This window comes from Pituophis catenifer, unplaced genomic scaffold (genome assembly GCF_029215685.1).
Source record: "Pituophis catenifer annectens isolate HBS135680 unplaced genomic scaffold, rPitCat1.0.hap2 SCAF_1, whole genome shotgun sequence".
Lineage (NCBI taxonomy): Eukaryota > Metazoa > Chordata > Lepidosauria > Squamata > Colubridae > Pituophis > Pituophis catenifer.
Genome location: NW_027256881.1, coordinates 51,038,276 through 51,055,588, shown reverse-complemented (window position 1 = coordinate 51,055,588; position 17,313 = coordinate 51,038,276). Strand labels below are relative to the sequence as shown.

General features: G+C 39.8%; 1 protein-coding gene across 1 annotated transcript in view; it reads left to right on the top strand.

Annotated features, from left to right (window-relative positions):
• Nucleotides 1–17,313, top strand: part of SUSD4 (sushi domain containing 4) — a 63,610-nt gene that overhangs the window by 34,924 nt on the left and 11,373 nt on the right. Inside the window, exon 4 of the mRNA XM_070949315.1 lies at nt 277–465. Coding sequence (XP_070805416.1) covers nt 277–465 — 189 coding nt within the window. The remainder of the gene's footprint in view (nt 1–276; nt 466–17,313) is intronic.

The window sequence follows — 17,313 nt, the reverse complement described above, 5'->3', positions numbered from 1 at the left end:
CTAAATGAAAAACAAAATAAAGACCAGAACAAAGAATGTAGAAAATCTCATATTAAAATAATCCTATGCTGAATTTAGTACTTTTGTTTCAAAGTGTATGCTGAACAATTAGAAATTGTGATCTAGCATATATGGGAATGAGGGAATTCAAGAATGAATCGAAGTATTAATTTGCTGTTCAGATGAAGGAATATCTATATTAAATTTATTGCTAAGTAGCTATTTTAAAAAAATAAATATCTCATAATAAGACACCTCCTTCTTCTTAATTTTCAGGTTGCCTGAGACCACTGCTGCTTCCTCATAGTTTCACTAATATATCTCAGTTCGAGTCTTCCTTCCCAGTAGGATCAATGATATATTTTCAGTGTTTTCCTGGATATAAACTAGAAGGTGCAGAGTTCCTTGAGTGCATGTATAATCTTATCTGGTCAGATAGTCCACCTAGGTGCCTTGATGTGGAAGGTAAAACGTCTTCTATGTTCAGACAAATACTAGTAAAGTCTTAGTATAGTTGTACTTGGTCTAGTAACATTTTACTTGATCTTAGTCTTTTTTTGGGGTACATAAACAATGTGTTTTACAGATAAATTATATACAGTACGTGTCTGCTTAGAATTAAGTACTGCATTCAGTTCAATAAATATAAAATTTCAGGCACACTTATTGTATATATTCATTATTAAAAATAATTCTAGGTTTAATATTGTGTAAAACTGCTTACAATATGCATTAATTAAATGTATATTGCATGAATTAATTGATTAATGAAAGGAAAATAGAGAGGTTGTATGTCTGTGGAACTAAAAGAAAGCAGAAGGACATGATATATCTGAATGAAAGTGGTCTGATTTTGTGGAGTAGAGTTGATAAATAGGTGCAGGAAAGCTAAGGTTTAGGTTTGATTAGGAATGAAAGGATAAAATGGTTAGAAAGTATGAATCGATGTAATCCCAATTATCATGGGGCACATATCGAAATAAAAATTCATAGATTGATTATAGTAACCAACCTGTGGCATATAGAAGAATCACAGGTGAATTTTGGGAAACACTGTGCAAAATTCTGAATGAGTGTCATTTAGGGGAAAAAAATATTTTGCTGGATGATATGAATGGATGGGTGGGATCAAAACAAGAAAGTAGGGGGAAATGATGATGGAGCATTCAGAGATCCAAGAACAAACAAGAATGGTGATTCTTTGGTAAGTATTTGCTTAAAAAAGCATGTTAGTTTTAAATATGAGTCTATTCATATGTATTCATGGGGAATAAGAATATAAATGTAAAAGCACAATTTATTGAATTATTTATGATAAAAGCCTGAGAGAATTAGTAAAGGGATACAAAGATGATTAATTCTTCTGAATATGGGTAGACCATTATATGCTAGTATCAGGAATGGATATTTGGAAAAATAGATGAAAAAGGCAAATAACTCAAATAATGTAGAGAGAAACTAGGAAGTCACAGTATGTATTAGAAAATAGGTTAATGGAAAGGGAACACGAGAAAAGAAGATGTGGAAACTTTTTGGAACAGAGTTAAAAGAAATGTGTTACAGAATTCCATAGAAATAGGTGGACAAAAATGTTTGTTCCTAATCACAACAGTACCAAAATGATAAAACATGCAGTATGACTCCACAGCTCCAGGTCTATCCTTTCATTCTTGTGTTATGACATCACAAGAAAAAAAGGAAATTCTGTTGCAACACATGTTTCATCATTTACCCTCCTCCTATAAGTTGCTAGGCACCCTTGCATAAGTTGATAAACACCCATGAGAGTAGGGATAGTGATAATATTTGTGTAATGATATAATCGTGAATTCTGTGACATATATTCTTGGGTCAGATGTTCAGATGCAAGTTTATAATAGCATCATTTGTATGAGTATGTCATTGAATGTGTATCATTTTGGCATCATCTTGATTTGCCAAAAACATTCTTCTTCTTTCCCGTTCCTTCAAAATAACTCTTAGCAGGGGTGAAATCCTACCGGTTCAGACTGGCTCGGGTGAATAACTAGGGATTATGGGCATCAGCTCGCCAAACCAGTAGTAATTACCCCTCGTTGCCCCCACCCACACCCGGCCGCTCACTGCTCACCTCTTTCGGCCGCTCGATATTCCACAGAATTCAATGTTAAATGCAGCAGCTCCATTCAGAACAGAGCTGCTGCAGCCTGTCCCTTTAAGGTAGTCCCCAGGAGGGAGGGGGCCAGGAGGGAACCATAAAGGGAGCAGCAGCTCCGTTGTGAATGGAGGGAGAAAAGTTAGCATTCTCTCTGCCACAGAATTCAATGTTAAATGCAGCAGAGACAATGCTAACTTTTCTCCCTCTATTCACAATGGAACTACTGCCTGTCCCTTTTAAAGTAGTCCCCAGGAGGGAGGGGGATGGGGGGAGCAGCTGGAATGGAGCCATTTTTGTGAAAGGCAGAAAAATGGGGAAGGGGATTTTCCTGCTTGTCATCCATTCCTCAATCTCAGCACAGACTGAGGGAAGGATGGTAGGCAGGAATATTCCCCTCCCCATTTTCCTGCCATTCGCAACAAGGAGTGGCTGGGAGGGGAGGGGCCGGTGAGGAGCCCCTCGAGGTGAGTGATGTTGAGTTGGCCACGCCCATCCAGTCACATGACCTCCCCCCAACAAGCCACGCCCACAGAACCGGTAGGGGAAATTTTTTAATTTCACCCCTGAATTTATCTTAGTATAAATAAAAAATAATAAGAGCCCTCTTTCCATTCTGATCTTTAAGTTGTGTAATAGTCCCTTTTTAAAGGATCATACAGATAATTCATTTCTGGCCTTGAAAAAGCTTTAAATTTTAATCAGGCTTTTAAATGAAATTTACATATACATCTATCCATCATGCTATTCATTTTCAGGGTAAGCAGTGTTATGCAAGGGGGCAGAAAAGAATAAGAAATAGTAAACTGAAGTATTTGAAGGCACAAGATAAGAAAAGGTAATATAACTAACTAGTTTATACCTACACTGCTCATTATGCCTTTTGTATCTTCTGTCACCTGCAAACCATCCTTGTTTCCATCACATTCATAGATCACTTCCATACGCTGCTTTTTGTTCTTTAAATTTTTCATCTCTGTCTTTTTGAAGATCTCACCAACTCTATTCATCCATAACTTTCCCATTCTTCTTCTTCCTCCGCTTAATGATACCCTCATTAGTAAAATGGTACATATGGACTAGAAGATGCACCTTTAAATGGATTCATAATTGAATGACTACACCCAGAGAATACTCATAAATGGCTTTGCATCAGCTTCAAGAGTAGTACTGTGGATTGCCACGTGCTTTGTCCTGGTTTCTGTACGAGTCAACATTTTTAATAACATGCATTACAAAAAGACTGATCAGTTTAATCAATTTGTGGTCAAGCCCCATTGGACATACTGTTTCTAGTTCTAGGCATAGCAGTCTAAAAAGAACATTGACAAACTGGATCAAGTTCAAAGAAAGGTTAACAAGGTGAACCGAGAATTAAAAATCTTGTCCTGTGAAGAATGGTTCAGCAAACCTGATATGTTTATCTGCAGAAGCAAATGTTGAAGGGAAACATAATAGCAGTCTTCAGATATCCACAGGGTTATCGTATAGAGGAGGGAGCAAATATTTTGCTCAGAAGGCAGGGCCTGAAATGATGAGTTGAAACAGCAGGGAAATTGAACCAGTTTAGATGTTAGCATTTCCTGCTTGTAAGAGCTATCAATCGGTGGGACAGGTTGCTTGGTGAAGCCATATGTTGCATTTTACTGCAGATCTTTAAATAGAGATGAGAGAACCATCTCTGCAAAATATTTTAGCAGATTCTGCACTGAGAAGGTTACCCTATTTGACCTCTCCATTTCCTTCCGATTTTTATAATTTTTGAATTACATAAATACATCAGTGTAAGCTAGCAGTTATCAGGCTCCATTTGAAGTTGACTTTACTAATTGATTGATTGATTGATTTGATTTGTAAAGCCACCCATCTAAAATGAGTGACTTTGGGTGGCAAACAATCATAAAAACAATTAAATAGTTAAAACACAGAACAAAAATGCTTAAACACAAATAGCAACCAAGAGATACTATAATCTGTCAGCTTCAACATAGCCAGAAAACTGTCCTTCCCACACTCGGAATCCCAGGCCTGGGCACATAGCTAGGTCTTCAAGGCCTTCTGAAAGACCATCAGGGGTGGGAAATCCTAATTCCAGGAGGGAGAATATTCTAGAAGGCATGCGCTATGCAGAAAAGCCACATCTCCTGGTCTCCGCAGCTATCATTCCTTGGCCTATGGGACCCGGAGCATGTCCATCATGCCTGTCATGGAGGCTCTGGAATCTTGAGTCTGATTTATTTATTTTATTTATTTATTTTTTCATATTTGTATACCGCCCTACTCCCGAAGGACTCAGGGCGGTGAACAGCCATAAATAAAATACAAAGACATACAAAAGTTAAAAACTATTAAAAAACAGATTAAATAATTTAGGCTCAAAGATTAAAACATCCAAATTTATCTAAAAGAGATTTAAAACCCAATTTAAAAGCCAATTTAAAAGGGAGAGTTAGGCCAGACCAGCCTGTTGGAATAAAAACGTTTTTAGGGCGCGGCGGAAGATGCGTAAGTCTTGGATACTCCGTATCTCCGGGGGGAGCTCGTTCCAGATGGCAGGTGCCCCCACAGAGAAGGCTCTCCCCCTGGGGGCCGCCAGTTGACATTGTTTGGCCGACGGCACCCCGAGGAGCCCCTCTCTATGGGAGAGAACTGGTCGGTGAGAGGCTACTGGTGGCAGGAGGCGGTCTCGTAAGTACCCTGGTCCTGAGCCATGGAGCGCTCTAAAGGTAGTAACCAAAACCTTGAAGCGCACCCGGAAGACCACCGGGAGCTCCCGTCACCACCCGCGCGGCCGCATTCTGGACCAGTTGGAGCCTCCGGGTGCTCCTCAAGGGGAGCCCCATGTAGAGAGCATTACAATAATCCAGGCGTGAGGTGACAAGGGCGTGAGTGACCGTGCGTAACGAGTCCCGATCCAGAAAGGGACAAATCAGGCGAACCTGATAAAAAGTCCTCTTGGCCACGGCGGTCATATGCTCTTCTAAAGACAGCCGCGAGTCCAGGAGGACGCCCAAGTTGCGAACCCCATCTGTGGGGGCCAACGACTCGCCCCCAATAGTCAGAGATGGCACCAACTGACTATATCGGGACGACGGAAACCACAGCCACTCGGTCTTGGATGGGTTGAGCCTGAGTCTGTTCCTCCCCATCCAGATCCATACGGCCTCCAGGCACCGGGACATCACCTCGAGGGCATCATTGGGGTGGTCTGGGGTGGAGATGTACAGCTGGGTGTCATCAGCGTACTGATGGTACTTCACCCCAAAACCACGGATGATCTCACCCAGCGGCTTCACATAAATGTTGAACAGAAGGGACGAGAGGACCGATCCTTGCGGCACCCCACATACAAGGGGCCTCGGGGTCGACCTCTGCCCCCCTGTCAACACAGACTGCGACCGGTCAGAGAGAAAGGAGGAGAACCACTGTAAAACAGTGCCCCCCACCCCCAACCCTTCCAACCGGTGCAGCATGATATCATGGTCGATGGTATCAAAAGCCGCTGAGAGGTCTAATAGGACCAGGACAGAGGAGCAACCCCTGTCCCGAGCCCTCCAGAGATCATCAACCAATGCGACCAATGCCGTCTCTGTGCTGTACCCGGGCCTGAAGCCCGACTGGAACGGATCTAGATAATTCGATTCATCCAGGTACTGAGGCAGTTGTCGTGCAACCACACTCTCAACAACCTTCGCAACAAAGCGAAGGTTGGAAACAGGACGATAATTTGCTAACACAGCTGGGTCCAGGGAGGGACCTTTTTGAGGAGGGGCCTCACCACCGCCTCTTTCAAGGCGGCGGGAAAGACACCCTCACTCAAAGAAGCATTTATAATCTCCTGGAGCCAGCCTCGCATCACCTCCCGGGAGGCCAGTACCAACCAGGAGGGACACGGGTCCAATAAACATATGGTCGCATTCAGTCTGTTCAGTATCCTGTCCACGCTTTCGGGAGTCACAGGATCAAACTCTTCCCAAATAATATTCTCAGGACCTGCCCCTGTCATCTCCCCTGGATCTACCCAGTCAGAGTTCAGCTGTTCCCGAATCTGAGCGATTTTGTCATACAGATATTGTACAAAATCCTCAGCTCTACCCTCCAAGGGGTCTTCCCGTGCCCCTTGGTGGAGCAGGGAGCGGGTCACCCTAAACAGGGCGGCTGGGCGATTATCTGATGACCCAATAAGAGCAGAAAAGTAGTTACTCTTCTCTACTCTTATCGCCACTAGGTAATTCTTAATATGAGATCTTACCAGTGTCCGGTCGGATTCAGAACGACTAGCCCTCCAACTGCTCTCTAGGCGTCTTTTCCGGCGCTTCATCTCCCTCAGCTCCTCAGTATACCAAGGAGCCAGGTGAGACCGGCGCTGGGTCAGAGGCCGCAAAGGCACGACTCAGTCCAAAGCCCCAGCCACCGCCCTATCCCAGGCAGCCACTAAGTCCTCAGCCGAGTCGTGTGCCAGAACCTCAGGAAATGGCCCAAGCTCCATCTGGAATCTATCAGGATCCATCAGGCGCCTGGGGCGGAACCATCTGGTCGGTTCCACCTCCCTGCGACGGGGTGTGGCGGTTCGGAGGTCCAGGCGAAGGAGGGAGTGATCTGACCATGACAAGGGTTCAATCGCTATATCCCCTATCTCGAGATCACTCGACCACTGTCCAGAGACAAAAACCAGGTCCAGTGTGTGTCCCCCCATGTGAGTAGAGCCATAAATTAACTGGGTCAGGTCCATAGCCGTCATGGAAGCCATGAACTCCCGAGCCACTTCAGACGTCTCGCCGACTGATGACAGGTTAAAATCCCCCATGACCATAAGCCTGGGGGTGTCAACCGCCACCGCGGCTATAACGTCAAGCAGCTCAGGCAGGGCTGCTGCCACGTGGCAGGGAGCCAGGTACGTGACTAGCAAGCCCAACTGCACCCTATGACCTCACTTCACAAGGAGGGACTCACATCCAGCCGTCTGAGGAACAGTGTCATCAGTGATGATGACAGGGAACCAGCCCTGCCTTCCTAAATGAGAAACACCAGGATGTTTTTACTTAAGAGGAGCTTTGACTTAAGACAGGTAGTGGAAACAACCATCTATTACTCCAATTCTCTATGCCTTGCCTTGCTTGCCAGTCTTCTCTTAACAAGTGATCGACAACCCTTTCTGTGCATTGGATTCGTTTGACCACTCTTGTGCCTGACTCCCTGGACTTGGAACTCTCTATTAATGCAAATTGCTAGACTGATGGAAACTTCAAGTGTGTTGGCACCTGGCTTTTTGTTGATTGTTATAAGTAAGTTTGCAGTTGCCGCTTGGGTGTGTGTGTGTGTCTGTGCTTGGCTTGAGACAGGACATTGCCAGACTGTATTGGATAGGAGAAATAACTGGAAAAGATGGTTCCTCAGGTAAGCCAGTCCTGAGCCGTGAAGGGCTTTAAAGGTAACAATCAGCATATTGAATTGCGCTCAGAAACACACTGCCAACCAATTCAGCTCCCAAAGCAGCAGTGTTATATTTGCCAAATAACTGACACCATTTATAACCCATGTAGCTGCATTCTGTATCAGCTGAAGCTTCCGAATGCTTCCAAAGAAATTCCAGCTGGTGGGATCCAAAACAGACCATTTTCTGCCATGGCACCCATCCTCTGGAATATTGTGAACCCCAAGGGGCGATACATACCTACCCTTTTGATCTTTTGAAAGGTTTTGAAGACATGGCTCTGCCAACTGGCCAGAGGGCCCTATGGGGGTGTGACATTCTGGAGGTTGCTAATGGATTAGATAACACCCAACTTCCTCCACTTGCACATTTGTTCCCTTCTTGGTCAATTTAATTTTAACTGAATTTTAAATTTAAAATATCTATTGTTTTAATATTTTATATGGCATTTTATTGCGTGATTTTAAACCGCCTAGAGTTGCCTTTGCTGAGATGGGCAGCATATAAGAGAGGCAGAAAGAGAGGGAGGGAGGGAGGGGAAGGGGAAAGGGAAGGTTCCACCTTATTTCAAAATGTTGGCCCTTTATTCCCATGCTCTTTTAATAAAAAGTGTAGAAAAGAAGCTGGTTCTTTGCTATAAACTCACACAGACATATATCTCTATTTAAAGGAAGAAATAACAATCTGGATTCTATTGATTAACTGCAAGTGAGATCTGGAAAAAACACATCGCCCAATAAAATGTTCCTATTTAGAACTACATTCTTCCTTCTGCATTGTTAAGAAATAAAGCTTCTTTTTCCTTTAAATATTGTTTCTTAAGGATTTTCTGTACATTTGTATTTGAAAAATGAAATAGATTGGCACCATGCAGAAAATGCTGTTTGTCCTTTGTACAATTCAGTATACAAGAGTTGTACTAAAAGGTATCCTGTAATTTTCAGAGTATATGCGAATAGAAATTTTATAGTGCTTTGTACATTTCTAATGTGAAACAGAGGAGAATATAACATATTTTATTTGTAGTTTTTATACTCTTTTAAAGTTTGTAATCTTCAAGAAAGGAAAAGGCACATAAATTCAAAGTCTTGTGTGTTTTTTCTGACATTCATAAAATAGATTATCTTCTGCCTTTCAAACCAATGCTAACTGTCATTTTACAAAACTGTTGGAGGAATGTCATTGCCATCTGCTTAGTTTAAATTCAGGGCAGAGAATGTTCGTGTAATATCTCCTAAAATGCTTCTCTAGGGGGAAAAAATTGAGACTAAGTATAGTATTGAATAGCCTCCAGGGCAAATTACTATATTTGCTAACAAGTGAATTAAGTATAAGAATACAACGAAATACGACTAGCAAAAAGGAGAAGGATTATTCTTTTTGTGTTACTCTGAAATTTATGAAAGACAATTCTTCATTCCATGCAGTTAAACTTTTGAGGTCCTGGGATTCTATTTTGACTGTAGTTTTTTCAATATCTCCACTGAAGTAATAGAGGTCAACAAGGTGGATTTTATCATTGTCCTGACAACAGTTTCACTGCCTTGTTTCACTTTGACAGTGGATAAAAAAAAAAAACACCTTGTGAAAGTCCTCAGTTCTGGATCAAAGACAAAATCATCAAGTGGTTGCAACAGAAAATATCCTGTATCCTGTTCTGACCTAGGCTTCCTGCTATAGTAAAAAGCACACAATTAGTCCCAAAACCCCTTTTTTTTATTTTAATGGTTGTTAAAATAATTCACAGCACGTGCTGAATCACCAATAGTTTATAAATAGTCCAACAGAAGTCTGCCACAGTCCTTCGGATAAGGCTGGTAAACACCCATCTTTATTTTCTTTGACACGCTGCCCAAGACCTAATTGGCAATTATCTTGGCAAGGCCACACGGAAACACAGAGTCAAAAATGGAGCTTCAAAGTACAAACTTACACTATCCACAATGTTGCTTCCTGCAAAGACCCACATGCCTTTGCTCTTCCTTTATGTCTTATGGGAGGGGCCAATCATCTCCAAGCCTTGTCCGAGCCTTCCCCAGACTCCAGGACTGGCCCGTGTTCCTCCCCAGCCTCCTCACTGTCCGACTCTGCTGCCAGCTCCGCAGGCTGCTGGAGGACCACAACATATCCTTGCCCAGCTTTGACAAACCTAGTTTTGAAGTTCTCTGTAAACCCAATGATGAAAACAGATAATTGATAGAAATATGGGACATGGATTTCTTTATGGCCGTACAGTTAGCCTTTGGATTATGATGGCAATCGAGCCTAGGATCCATTGGTAATTGATATGATCATAAAGTGTGATGTCACATGATTGCATTGCTTAGGGATGTCAATCCCAGCAGTTCCAGTTGCTGCCCTGATCCCAGGACCATGCAAGTTGTCAAGTGGAAAGAAGGGGGGGTGGGGTGCTTTCCTTTCTTTCAAAGAAGAGGAAGTATTCTTATGACTGTTCAGCAATAACCTGAATTTCCAAATTTAGCCTGATTTAGTTTCTTCAGAATCAGTTGGGATCATTGTGGTTTTCAGGATACAAATATACAATTATTATTCCCATTGTTAGCTGTTCTTGAGAGAGATTTGTGAATGGGAAGAGGTAATGATATTAAAGTAATTGTGTATACTGGTATATAGGAAGTGGAGGACTTGGAGTCTAGCTATTTTTAAAATTGTTATTTATCCTTAAATTAGAAATCTGGGGCTGTGTAATTAGTCTTAAGTTATAGAAATGTCCCCTAGGACCTACTAAAGTGTCATGCTTATTATTTATTTGAAATGTTACCTTTAGAAACAATGATGGCATGCATCCTAAGACCGCTCGAAACTTGTTTTGACCTCATTTTTTCTATACTCTGTCCATTTTTTAATTTCCTTTTTATTCATGATATTTAAGTGATTTGTCTTAGTTTATTTTTTTAAGTGTAAGAGATTCCTGATGAAGCAGAAATAATAAGAATGAAGACCAATGTTTTATTGTATTGCTGTGTAGAACGCCTATTTTGCATTTATCCTGAAATTCATTTTCAGGGCAATAAATTGTTGTAGGGTTTTTGCTGTTTTTTTAAACGTTTATTATTATTTTATTCATTTATTTCTTTATTCATGACCACAATGTAAGACATGCAAAATGGATGTGAAATGATTATAGAAACATAAATGGGTCATTGCATTTTGGATCAACTGTAGTTTCTGAATAATTTTCTAAGGCAGATGAAGTAAACGTTATTGCAGAAGTCTAACTGCATTGTGAGAAGTGCAAGACTCATTGACAAGCTACAGTCCCCTAATTCTGCTTTGATGATCTCTATATATCACTGGCATCAAAAATAGTTGATGCTGTTTCAGCTATTTTGTGGCAGGGAACTAACCTGCCCCCATCTTGTATGCTATGAAATACGTTTAACACGGTTAAAGAAAGATTTGGGCAGGGGGAACTAAAATTCTGGTTTTTCCTTTATGTGTGACAATCCCTTCCTCACTGATAATCCTTTCTTTTTGTTTTAATCTTACCTTGAGAAACTCCATCTCATTCAGGAAAAGGCATCATTTCTTATTTTTCATTGCGCAAAATCCTTCAACCTACTTGTATGAAATGTAGTATGTTTCTTCCCACAAAAAGCTCTACTGTCACTGTAAACTTCACTGTCATGTTTCACTACACTGTAAATTAAATTACACTACACTACACTACACATTTAACCATGTATATGAACCTCTAATTCTTTATTCCACTTTTTTTTTAACATCGGCATGTCTAATTGATTTATCAAAAACAAATATCTATAAAAACCAATAGGTTGTTTTTTAGTTTTAAAGGATTTAACAAATTGTTCTATTATCTCAGTTGTCTCTGAATCTGAAAATGCTACTAGTCTAAACAGATTGCTAATAAATATTGTAATTGTAAATATTACCATTGGGTTATATCTGATAGATGATATTTATTTTTTAACACAGAGTATGTTAAAAAAACATCTTATCAATCAGTTGGTTCTAATTCAGTATCCCTAATCTGTCCAATTTTACTATATCATCATGTTTCTTCCAATTTTTAAAGTTAGATTTTCCAATAAAGTCAATTCGGTGTGGGAAAAATGCCAGATCTTTTTTTAAAGTAGATAATACATTCCATAACTTTCTAACTGATGTAAATGTTTCCAGAGATACCGGAGTTTTAATATATTTATCCTAATACTGTCCATCCAACCAAAGGTGCTATATATTTATATTCCAAAGTTGCCCAAATCAGAAAATTGTACAAACACCAATTGTTGGCTTTAATATTGTATTTAATATTTTGAAAAGTAAAATATTTAATATTAAATTAATATTTAATATTTGGCAATAGGCAAGGATGATGCTATACCTGTACCTCCAGTTTTGGAAAACCAATTGCTCCATCATTAATTGGTAATTGCATTTTCTGTAAATATATTCTCAGAATCAAAGAACCTCATAGAAATGTTCTAAACAAAGAATTCATTTTCTGAAAATATTATCCAGATATATAAACTGTAATCCCTTGCAGAGTATACATTATTCTGAGAATAATATTCATATTGAAAGCATTCATCTTTCCCCAAAGTGTAAAGTTTAATGACTCCCATATTGATATCTGAAGAGATCTCTATATTTTGTTTCTATTACATATTACTGAGTTATATCTTTTATTATATACAGTACATACTTAAATATTTAATGGATTTGGTATAAATATGGAATTAATATTGTTTTAATGGCTCAATAAGCACATTTTCAATTTGGCATCAATTTTTAATTTGGCATCAATTCCAATTTGGAGCAATTAATACAGTAACCTGCTATTTTGCTAAAGACATTCATCTTTTGTGCCAACTGTGGAATAGCAGCATGAGGTTTAGAAATAAACAAAATGCCATCTGCAAATGAAACCAATTCACGTTCAACTGAGTTATGTACTATGTAGATCTCCCTATATTGTCTAATAATACAAGCCAAGGATTCCATGAAAATATTAAAAACAAGGATGAAAGTGGAGATCCTTGTGTAGTTCCTCTGAATAATGGGAAAGTAGGAGAAAATAACTACTTTAGATATGGGGGATTTATGAATTCCAAAGGAAATCTAAATATATTTGCTACAGCAAACATACTGTTTATTTATTTTGTCAAAAGCGTTTTCAGCATCTAATGACATAATTACAAATTAATCTTTATTTTTATTCAAATCTATCTACAACTAATCTAATGATTTTTGCTGCTTGCCTAGTTTTATAAACCCTGCTTGATTATTCTAGCTAACAAACAATATCATTTCATTTGCTGTAATCTATTTGCTGACACTGCTGTTAACATCTTTGTATTAACATCAGTCAATGAGATTTGATTATAATTAGCACATTAAGTATGATCTTTACCTAATTTTGTTATAACTGTAATATAAACCGGGTTAAATACCCCAATAAAATTCCCTTATCTTTATACACTTGACAAAATTTTGGTGCCAAAAGATATGTAAATATTTTAACCCATAAACCTGGGTTAACTAAACATAATTGCTATGTTCATACAACTTTCTATTGTAAATTTAAACAAAGAAATTTCTATTCTGTAATGCAGTGGTCCCCAACCTTTTTATCGCCGCGGCCCGCTGAGCGCGCGCAGGGGTGGGGGCACGGCCCAGGAGCTTTTGCGCACGGCCCATTGCGCACGGCCCAGGAGCCTTTGCGCTGCAGCGTTCATGTCCCCCGGCCGCTGCGCGGCCCGGTGCCAGGTACTCCACGGCCCGGCACCGGTCCGCGGACCGGGGGTTGGGGACCACTGCTGTAATGTAATGAATTGGTTTCGTGTAATGAACTAGTTCATACAACATGATAAAATAATGTCTGGGCTTCCAACAACATGCTGAAACATCAAATATCTAATCATAGTCTAATATGATTTGTAAATCCAGGTATTCTGTCCAAAAGCAACATAGCATGTTTTTTTAAAAAATATATTTTAAAGCTAACTCGTAATCTCCAAAGGGTGTAATACAAAAACTTGTATGTGGGTTTTGCATTATGTTAATGACTTTACATTGTCTTATTTTGTTTCTGTTACAGTTTCCATTATTCACAGTGGATCACAATCTTATTCCAGATGTTAATTATTTGTATGCTTTAGGGCATATTTCTATTTCCTATGATAGACTGGATATAATTCTTTGGCCAGAAAACATTATATTTAATTTTTTTGTTAAAGCATTGTACAATATATGTTCTTGGTATTTTTATATTTGATACTGAATGCTTACAATATGACATAGAATCACCTTAATTTTTTTTTTACATTTCCAGTAAATTTCCAATGTATCTATCATATTTAGGCCTATATTGCTAAGGCAAAACTTTTCCCCTTGCCTGTCTGATTTGTTTTTCTTCTATTCTGTTTAGATTAAGTACAGATCCAAGTTGTAGAATTGTTTCTCTTCCTTTCTTAATGTTGCTTTTGGGGGCCTAATAATCATGGCCCCTTAATGTATTGGATATTTATCGATGTCTAGAGATGGCATTACTTTGGCTTAAACTTTTCTTTCTAGAGCAATTAATCTCTGTGATAGAAAATCTTTTCATTTTGCTTGCTGTTAAATCAAAGCATTGGGAAGACTTAACAGTTACTTACATTAGATTTCTGCAGCCACCAGAAAAAATATGTAAAAATAACAGAGGAGAAATGGCTGAAGACCATTGCTAGAGTGATCAAATGTCTATTAATCAGCTATAGTTAATTTCTGTGGTTTACTTATTGAAAAAGATCTGTTTGACCAATACCAACAATTATTTCCTATTTAACAGAGTTATTTTAAGCCAAACAAGGAAAGTGTTTAAGACCTTCTGCTGACTTCCTTATGAAACTTCTAGTATTCCCTTAGGTTGATTCCTGCTGGGAAAGCTTTCTGTGTGAATTATATGCTCTAATTTTACAGTATATGCAGTATTATAATTTATAAAACCTTAACCAGTAAAAATGCAAAGAAAGCCATGCTTTAAAGTATGTGTGAGTGTGTTGTACATTACAATCAACTCTTTTTGAAGATTCATTTAGTGTCTGATTGTACTCTTTCAGGGGGAGGGGTGGGATTACTTTTGAAATGCATTATTTATGTGAGTAGGTGGAAGGGGAGAAATTACTGAATTGTGATTTCTATGAAAAATATACTGTTGTGAATTGGTGCATGCATTATTTATATTGATGCAGTAGGTCTTTACTGTGTAACAGAGCCATGAAATAAGCATATCAGCCTACGGGGAGAACAAGGGATAAGATTGCTCCTTCCTCAGAAGGGAAGGAACCTGGAGTTTTAACAAACCTAAAACTGGAGATTTGACATCTGGCAGTTGAATAATTGATTTTTGCAAGCTAGCCTATGGAAATAGATTCTAGTAACAGAAATTCAGTATAGAAGATTTTTTACGTTTCCATTCATTTTCTTTAAATGACAGCCATTTGAATTTGCTTTCATCATACAATGGAAGGGGCAAGTATAATAGGCAACAGAACTTGCTTAATTTCTAAGCAGACAAGTGGTAGAGATCAATTTGACCTTCATGTCTAAAATGTATGATTATTTTTCTTCTCCATTGTATAATTCACGCACATTCAAGATATAAAAAATGTTATGCATTTTTTATAAAGCACAATGGAATATTGAGTATTTCATTTTCCCTCAATGTTCGCACCCATTTCCCTGACAGTGTTTCTGCCTCAATAGTGTCTGTGACCTATTGAGTCTGTGACCTGAAGACCAGGCCTTCCTTGTCTTGGTCAAGTCTTGCAGTTTCTCCATTTTTTCCATTTTTGATACTGTAACTGCAGTCTCTGTTTTGTTTAGTACAGTTTCACATAACAGTATCGGATAATGCATCTAAATCCTCGGTCTTGATCTAATGCAGCTAGTGCCTCACAATTTAAAAGCAAATCAAAGTGTTATAGCCAAGGTGTTGTAGCATCTTGGCTAACATTTTAGCCACTCACCCTGGCACATTACTGATGCCTATGCTAGGTCAGCTCTGTTTGCCTGACAATACTTTCAAGATTGAGCGGAATGTTCTGACCCAGTCTTAGCAAGCAATGAGAAACCGCTTACGAGTAAAACAACCCCCCATTTTTTAAAAACAGGGCAGGAACAGTTTTTGTTCAAGTAGAATAAACAAAACCAAAAGTAACTAGTCACAAATGAAAAGCTTTTCCCCTTCTGAAACAGGCAAGAACTGTGTCTGTTCACATGAGAACTTAAGATAAAAAAGTCCTTTCAATGATTAAGCCAAGCAGAAATAGTCCCTTTCACGCCCGCTAAGGCAACTTCACTCCCTATTAGTTCCCAGCAGGGAGACTCGGTTGGCACCTCAAATACAAAGCAATTAGTCTCAACAAACCTGGTTCTGGCAAAGGAATTTGACTTGATTGATGTACACTGGAAAACGAATGGTTGTCTGCAACAACAGGCCATTCCCAAATCCCTACTATTTATTTCCCAGCCAGGAAGGGGCTGGCTAGCATCAATGTCTTCTTTTCTCTGAGAGTTGGCTTATTGCCTTCCATTGCTATCCTCTCTACACATTTGCACATCTAGGATGGGCCCCATCTGTTTCTCCTCCTCACTCAGTTCAGGCCCTGAAGACAACCACCTCTCCACCTGGGGGTGGACAGAAGGCCCCGCCTCTGATTCTGCTTTGTCATCAGAGCCTTCCAAAGACTCTAAAAGCTTGCCCGGGGTCCCTCTCAACCTCCTCGTCTGATTCTGCTGATAGCTCTGCTGGCAGCCTTCAGGCCACAACAAGGAGTGACCTTTGGTCACTGTACCCATTTGTTGTCCTAAACTCTGCAGCTACCCCCTCTCAAAAGGTGGTCTTTTCAGCTTCTTGAGCAATTGTTTTGTCAGCATTTTTGCAACCGTTAGATTTGCAAGCTTGGCCATTATCTCTTGTATCAATGGATAATTTGTTATCCATTTTGCTAGCTCTTTTCTATGTGCAATGGCAGATAATTCTTATTGCCACGTTGATGGTGTTTCCAACTGCAAATCACTGCTTCTCTACACAGACACAATGCTCATTTGGTTGCAGAGTGTCAGGTCTGTGGCTTCTTGACATTATTCAGATCAGTAAGTTCAACTGAAACTGAGTGGCAGATTAGAGGGTAGCACAGATTTCAATTTGATCTTGCATTGAACCAGGTAATGGTTAGACATTGCTATTCTTCAGCACCTCTCAATATCCTGACATCATTAGCAGCAGACTTAAAGAACCTTCCTATTAGGAAATAATTGATCATAGAATAAGGTGACCAGATTTTAACATTGGTAAAGAGGGACATTGTGGGCGTGGCTTATTTTGTGGGCGTGGCTAGCTGGTCATGTGGCTGGGTGGGCGTGGCTAGCTGGTCATGTGACCGGGTGGCCATGGCTATGTGTATAGGGTAAGGTGAACAGATTTTAACATTGGTAAGAGGGACACCATTGTGGGCGTGGCTTATTTTGTGGGCGTGGCTTGGAGGCCATGTGACTGGGTGGGCGTGGCTAGCTGGTCATGTGACCGGGTGGCCATGGCTATGTGTATAGGGACTACTCAGAGGGCTGGAAAGTCGTTTCTGACAGGTCCTCACACTTGACTGGTCCTCACACTTATGACCATCCTCACATTTATGCCCGTGCAGCATTCTTAACAACCATGTCACTCATTTCACAACTGCTTCTCTTCACCATGGTGACAAGATAGGGCAAAAAC